This window comes from Phragmites australis, chromosome 2 (genome assembly GCF_958298935.1).
Source record: "Phragmites australis chromosome 2, lpPhrAust1.1, whole genome shotgun sequence".
NCBI lineage: Eukaryota > Viridiplantae > Streptophyta > Magnoliopsida > Poales > Poaceae > Phragmites > Phragmites australis.
In genome coordinates this window covers 33,794,954-33,802,583 of record NC_084922.1, presented here as the reverse complement: position 1 = coordinate 33,802,583, position 7,630 = coordinate 33,794,954, and the positions used below count along the sequence as shown (strand labels likewise).

At 41.9% G+C, this 7,630-nt stretch overlaps 1 protein-coding gene across 1 annotated transcript; it reads right to left on the bottom strand.

Moving 5' to 3' along the window:
• Nucleotides 1–314: 314 nt before the first annotated feature.
• LOC133908465 (pentatricopeptide repeat-containing protein At1g30610, chloroplastic) lies at nt 315–7,141 on the bottom strand. Its single transcript, XM_062350501.1, has 9 exons — nt 5,265–7,141; nt 4,503–4,694; nt 4,231–4,312; nt 3,960–4,151; nt 3,755–3,868; nt 3,125–3,215; nt 2,896–3,053; nt 1,747–2,172; nt 315–773 (listed from the first exon to the last, which is right to left on the bottom strand). Exons 1-9 carry the CDS (start codon nt 6,563–6,565, stop codon nt 390–392), a joined length of 2,940 nt encoding a protein of 979 aa, XP_062206485.1. The 5' UTR covers nt 6,566–7,141; the 3' UTR covers nt 315–389.
• Nucleotides 7,142–7,630: the final 489 nt, after the last annotated feature.

Below are 7,630 nucleotides of genomic sequence, written 5' to 3'. Positions count from 1 at the left end.
ATCTAATGTTTAGTTTTTGTTACAACATACGATCACTTAGCTACTTTTACTACAAAGATCAGTTAAATGGAGACTGATTTACCTGGCTGCTGACATGCATGAGGACTCGATGTCTCGCACAAGGAACAAACAAGCACCATGCATCACCCAGGATGACGGCCAACGACAGTCTCAAAGTTCTCCCGGTATTCAGTTCAACAGTTCGTTTAAAAAATGAAAAATCCAGTTCAACAATAACTAACCAGCCAGCTCTACTGTCAAGTTAGTCTTTGTATTCTAATACGTACTACACTTCCTTACAAGATATTATGAAGTAATAAGCAAACAACGCTTAGTACTGATAACCAAACGTTGAACAACAATGTACAAATATGGAGGAATTTTGCTGGTTACGAATTATGTAAATCTATCTGTTGGTCAAAATGTGCCTTTTCTACAACAACAGCACCAGAAAGGAATGTTGTACAGCTACTCAGAATATTTTGATACAAACAATCAGAGGAGGTACTCGAGCTAATGAGTTTGTTGAGTTCATGAACTAGCTTGGTAATATTTTCCTCCTTCAGGTGGTCCGCGTTTCGGGTCAGCAGATTGAACCACGACATGGAGGACACGCTGCGTATCTTGCTCTCCTGAAATCTGCTGACGCAAGAGATCGCCCCAGTTGTGTCGCCTTGTATCAGTTTCAGGCAAAATCTTTCCATTATAAGAGGGGCGGGTGGAACCCGGCCATGATGACACAGGTAGCGCCAGATATCATGCAACAGCTGTTCCTGAATTGTGATGAACAACTAGGGTGAGATATAAAAATTAATTCACCGGAGCAGCTAGACAGGAAAAGAAGGTTCCTACTGCTGCAAGCGACTGCTGCTAATGTAACTAAGAATATAAGCAAAGAGCATGACTAAACTCGTACACTCGTACCGACACTAGCAGACATGCAAACACAGGTGCACACAGGCTGAGAGATGGAAACAGATCAAACTGCAACGGAACTGGGTTTAGCTCTATTATGCGACTCTTCTGCTTAACAATTTTCTTTTAAGAGCATCGAAAAGAACTGACAACTTGCTTGTTGTCCACAATGCCCTAAAGTTCACATGTATGTTCACACACACACGCTCATCCCAGAAAAATCTATACATAACCTGATATTGAAACGCAGAACTTCGATATGCCCTTTTGTGTCAAGTCACAATTATTACGATCGATTATGATACAGTATCTCAACCATGTCTACAAGACAAAACCAGGATCATTCTCCTATTATCATAACAGACATGTGCCAAATAGTTTACCGCAAGGTCAGGCAACAAGCTTCAGCTTAGAGATGACTATGTTCAATGAATATTCTTGCTTTTATATATAGGCCCTGCTTGGCAGAGATTCTGGATTCTGTTTCTCATCAGAAACAGGAGAATCTTTGCCAAACATGCAATGGGCAAGCATTTCGAATAAAAAATGGGAGAAACATTTCTTGTTTTTACACTAGGAGGGAGAAACGGCTGAAAATGGTTTCTCACACAAATCATCCCCTCCTCTGACATGTGCTCTTTCAAGAATTTGAAACCACCATACTAGCCAAACGATTGCAAAATGTGATTTTCATTCATCAGAGAAACTTTTCCAGGGAGAAACGTAATCCGAAACTAATATTGGAGAATCCGAAACCCTACCAAACGGGGCCATAGACTCTTAAGGATATCTATGTATGGATAATCAAGGCTGAGCATATGTGATAAGTACCTTCCCATTCCTGTAAGCATCAAGTACCATACGGAGGTGCCTTCGTCCATCAAAGTGGTACCCTTTCGATAACATTTCGCGAAATGCATACTCAAAGTCATTCCACCTTTTTGCTTCAGCACAGGCCTCCATGAAAGTATTGAAAGTAAACTTGTCGGCAATTGCAATTTGACTCGGATCCACTTTGCTCCTTATCCTCCTGTTCAGAATATTCTGGAGTAGATCTTTTGCATCTTCAAACATTCCATGTTCCAGGTATGACTTCAGCATGATGTTACAAGTTACATTGTTAGGTGAACAGTAGTTGCACATTTCATTGAATATGTATTTAGCATTTTCCATGCTGCCATTGTCTATGCAAGTTTGAATAAGTCCTGTGTAGGTAACAACCAGTGGTTTGTTAGCAACCTTGCATATCTTCTCAACCTGCAGTGTAGTTGTCATCAGACAAAAGTTAGTGAGATGAAACAAGCAGTCTGACGGCATGACAATAACGGACAATTGGACGGATGGCTCTGGGGTTCATAGACAAAGAAGTCATAGTTGAGCAATGGCCTAAAAATTAGTTCTCTGTCAACTCTTCTGGGTCTTTTATGACCAAAAGCTCACATATTGTTTTTCCCTATGCTGCATTACTTGTTTAAGTACTTAACAGGATTTGAAACTTTTTCTCAAATCAAAAGCTCTGCAATAAAAATTGGAGGATCAGAATAGGTTCGGAGCCTAACTCCAGCCTTACATCCACATATCTAAAGTAATGGTGCTAAGTCCCAACAAGTGCCTACTGCAACAAAAGTATGGTTTCTGCTATCTTGCTTACGCATCTATTAACATGGTATTGCTTTGTGTAGGCAGAGATGCCATGAAAAACTGTATGTTCTGTCAGGCACTTAACTCTATCCATGAAAGCAAATAGCATATTGTAAATCATAGGAAACGATTGAAGCCAAAAGAATCTGACTTATATTGATTATAAAATCTACTGTTCACTAAGTACTTATCCTTCAGTGTGCCCAATATAGAATGACTTTCTATGCATAATCAATGGTAATGAGCAAGTCAAGAAGAGCATAGCAAGATGTAAGTTCTGTGTCAACATCAGCTATGCCTTGTGAATTGCAAATTCACTGCATTGGGTTAAGCACAAACCTGGAGAAGTGCTTCTTTGCACCGCCCTCTGCTGCAAAGGCACCGAGCAAGGTCATAATAGAGACTAGCAGAACCAACAATTCCACGATTTTCCATATCCTCCACAACCATCACTGCTTCATCAATCTTTCCTTCTCTCCATAGTGCATTTATAAGAACTACAAACAGCAGCAAGTCTGAGATGTCAACTATACTATGTAGCAAATTAAAGTTAAGTTATAGGCATTACCTTTATAGTTCAGAGCACCAGGTATCGACAATTTCTCCACTTTATTGAAGAACTCATACACCAGATTGTACTTGCCACAGACAAGCATTACCTGCAGTAACAATAGGTTAAAATAGACTGAAAAGGTATCATGCCACATAAAGAACAATGACAAAAATAGATTGAAAACGCGAGTCTGGGACAAAGCAGGTCTGCTGTTCCGGTTGGATTTCTTTCAGTAATTAGTTGTTTTCTTGTTTCTTTCGTCATAGGTCGTCTAGCATTTAGTGGGTAGTAGCCTCAGTGTCCGCTGGGGCAGCGGGTCCTTTTATTTGCTGTCTTTTGTTTTTTTCTGTTGTGTTGTGTGTTGTAAACTCTTCTTCTCCTTAATGAAATACATGCACGGCACATTCTCGAAAAAGACAACATTACATTGAAAACATAATGCTACAGGATTACAGAAATCGGACAAGAGCCAAGTGGAGCAGTGGTGGCCTAAATCAATGCATTTCAAAGAAGAACAAACTACTTTGTGATCTTCCAAAATATACTAAAAGATTTGCAGAAGTGGCAGTCCAGGACCAGCATAGTTGGGTTTGAGAGGAAGAGCACGAGAACTGAGTGTCAAATGTAACATCAAGATCAACATACCTCCATTACAAGACCATATGTTGTATTTGTTGGACGAATATTTTTCTCTTTCAACTGTTGCAGTACCCAAAATGCTCCTTCCCATTGCTTTTGTTGCACACAAGCATTCAAAACCTGCAATGCAGTAGAAGTAGTAATGTTCTACTGAAGACCAAATGACCAATAGATTTACCTACATATAAAATTTGATACAAATGCTACTCACTGCATTGTATACAATGAGGTCTGGTTCCAAGCGAGGATCCCACTTCTGAAGAGGGTCCACCTTAAACTTCTTCCTAGGAGGAGAATGCATGCAATCAATAACATCAAATAGCTCTTTCACAAGACCAGCTTGCCCGAGAGTCACAGCAATACAATGATAAGCTGCCATGTCAGGGTACGAAGACAATTGGTTCTGCAAATGATAGTAGAGATAACATTTAAATAAGGTCAGATCAGGTCCAGATAACCATAGACAAAGCTGAGTAATATACCTGCATGGTGTAAAATACGTTCAACGCCTCAAAAGGTTTCTTTGCCTTCCCAAGAACATCAAGAACTGTCGTATAAATGTACCTACATCATAAAGATAACTTTATGAACACCACATGCATTTCGAATGCGAAACATTATATCTACTTAATGCAAAAAAAAAAAAAGATTATTGGAAGGTACCCAAGAGAACTTAAATAAAATATTTAAGCTTAATTTCGTATATTTAACAACTCAATACACATTAGCAATATATGAGTGGACAACTATTTACCTGCTCTTGTAGGACTTAAATCTTTCACGCGATTGAAGCCACTCAACAACCTGCAAAACACGTTTCCAGTTTCCGAATCGACCCAACATTTGAACAATCCTTAGGATGGAGTGATCAGAGAATTTGATTTTTGCATCATGAATCATCTTGGAGAATTTCCACTCAGGGGTATTGACATCTGTAGCATTCAGCCTTCGAAAAATAAATAACCATAAGGAATTAACTAAGACAATGGAGCTCCACATATTTAATCACTTGCGTAGGAAAGGAAAGACACAAAAAGGTATATCTTAATCAGTTCAGGTTAGAAGTTCCATTGCTGGATTGCGTAAACAATATCTTGCATCTCCTAATCATCATGATTGTAAATAATAACTTAGTAATGATTTTTAAAGCAGGTGTTGGCTGGTGACTGATTGCATACTCATGCTTATAACATTTCAGCAGCCTATAAAATAACCAACAAGCATTGAAATACTCGTAAAGCACAGGACAGCAGAAATATGAGCACCGATCTTGCTAGAAGCTCAGTAAGTACACTGGTGTTATGCCATTATCTATCAAAATTCAAAAGAGTTGTTTTTCTTCATTTTTCTGGGAAATAAATTGCCAAGCAGGTCAGCATGATCATAATTTGATGTCAGTGATGATGGTAAATGATAAAACCAGTGAATACAAAAAAGTAGTTATGTTCAACTTATGCAGCAGAAAAACCAACACAACTCAAGCGTTACAACAAAATCAAGTACATGAAAGACTTACCGACTAGCTAACTTTTGAATTCTCTCCTCCATTTCCATTCGAAGAACCCGTGGTCTGTTCCTGACATCAGTAAATACCTCAAAAGTCTTGAAAGCAGCTCTATCATCAAAGTCCATAGCTTTTGCATCCCTCCTAACAAACTGCCCCCTTTTAACATTTTCTTCTCTCTGCGTGTGAATTATTTCAGGTTTATCAAACTTCAAAGTGTCAATTGAATGACCATCATGCTCAGGAGTTGTCTGCATATGATCATATCTTTTGCCTACAGTAGGTTTCTTACAGTCCATGGCATTATCTCCAAACCTACGCACCACAAAGTTCGTCCCTAGACTTTCTACTCTTCGCTGGTATCTTTGAAATTTACCATCAGCATTGACCTCATTATTGGAAAATTTTGTATCTCTGGAAAAGTTGAAGTGCTCATTCTTACTGCTTGTTGTGCTAATAAATCTTTCTTTTCCCATTTTAGACTCGGTTTTCTTCGATAAGGTGCTGGTATTCGGAGGGGCAGAAGTCCGAGGTACAGAAAAAGTTTCCCTTTTCGGTAAATGCTTTCGAGCAACTGACTGAGCTTGCTTGTTCCTCACTGATTGATGAACACCCATACTACCTCCAGTATCTTTAGCCTCCTCATGTGATGCAAACCGCCCATTGCCTCCAATTTCACTTCTGTCACCTTGAACTATTCTTCTCTGTACATATTGTTCAACCTTTCCCTGCCCGCCATGGCTACTTGTAACATCATCTTGCGCTCGTTTCTCCACAAATCTAGTAACATTCTTTTGATTGCCATTCTTCGCCAAATGCACACCTCTACCTCTGTCATTACTCCTGTCCCTCTGATCACCCTTTCCCCTTTCAAATAATTTATTCTTTGCAGCACCAGATCTCATATCCGCTCTTCGAACAACCGATGCATCGCCATCACCCATGAACCTTCTCCTCGACTTCCGTCCATCCGAATCACCGCCCTCTAAATTTTTGCTCCTGTCCAACTTCACTGACTCCATGATCTTCACATAGTCGGTGAATGTCGGGCTGAACGTCAGCTCCTTCTCGATGTGCCGCAGCTCCGACGATCCGGCACCGGCCTCCCCGCTAGCCACAGCACCGGCAGTTATTGAATCGAGAGCCCGGCCTTTCTTCCTCACCAAACCCCAGCGCAGTGGCAACACCGAGACGCTCCTCCCAGGAACCAAGAACCCGCGACCTGGGCTCGAATTAGGCTGCGAGGTGGGGAGAAGAACCCCGCGCCCGCCCAGATTGAGCAGCCCTATGGTCGCATTCGGCGGCGGCGCCATTCCCCAGACTGGAGCTGCACCCACTACAGCGTTGCTTCTTGCAGAAGCGATTTCAGCCCAGAAACTTGGCAGTCGAGAACGATTAGAGCAGCACCAATGTGGGCGCAAATCGAACCATGGGGAAGAGAGAAGGGAGTACGGTTCGCTTCACACACTAGAGGCACCAAACCGTGGCGGAAGATTCTTTGGAGGGAATAGGAAACTGGCCCGGAGATAGAGCGCACGCTTGGGAAGGAGGAGCCGGCGCTCAGGTGACCTCAGGACGACCGCAAGAGGCAGCCGGAGTCCCGGAGAGGGCTCAGCAACTCGCAAACGGGACCTCCGCGACCTCGCCTGACGGTTCCTCCTCGGTGTTGGGACAGAAACCTCCGCTGCAGCTCCTCGTCGGCGCGGAGCAGGGAACACGACGACCGGGGACGGAGAGAAGAAATCGGGAGCACAGGGCGGTGATGGAGCGCAGGCAGGAATCTGCGGCTCGAGGAATCGGAAGAAGCGCGCGTACCTGCGCCTGCCCGCGAACTGGCTCCGGCGTTATCTCCTGACTCGCGGTCTCGCCTGCTTGGACTGAAGTGAGGAATGGATTGAAGAAAGATATTTTTGCGATGGGCCGGGTGGGCCGACAAAGGGAGGAGCGTAAACCTTTGGGTAACTCACGCGTTACAAAATTTTGCAGAATTAATTGATTTACTTTCCTATAAAAATAATTCGGTACTGTTTAGCTTGATGCTAACTTTTTTGGTCATGCATGGAACAAATTTGATCAAAACTTGACGATGATTTAATGACTTGATCTGGTATGAAAGAAAAAGGTAAATGTGCCGCTGGGTACCCAATAAATTACAGAGAGCTCACACAGGAGTGGCTAAGATATGCCTATAAATACTCCCACTCATCTAATTTAATAACAAGAAAGAAATATTTATTACACCAATAGTTACAAGTATTGTTCATTGTGTTACGATCACGATCCCAACATTTGACATCATCTATGGAGATCGAACCCACAACCACGTAGTGATCTCATGCCACTGAAGACTAGAAAAGAAAAGACACAAGTGTCTGCAG

Bases quoted from the DNA above. Each gene is read 5' to 3' on its own strand.
- LOC133908465 (XM_062350501.1), bottom strand. From the start codon at position 6,565: ATGGCGCCGCCGCCGAATGCGACCATAGGGCTGCTCAATCTGGGCGGG. The intron at 4,313-4,502 runs GTAAATAGTTGT...TTTATGATGTAG, and splicing joins TTTAAGTCCTACAAGAGCAG to GTACATTTATACGACAGTTC. The intron at 2,173-2,895 runs GTTTGTGCTTAA...ACTACACTGCAG, and splicing joins GCAAAGAAGCACTTCTCCAG to GTTGAGAAGATATGCAAGGT.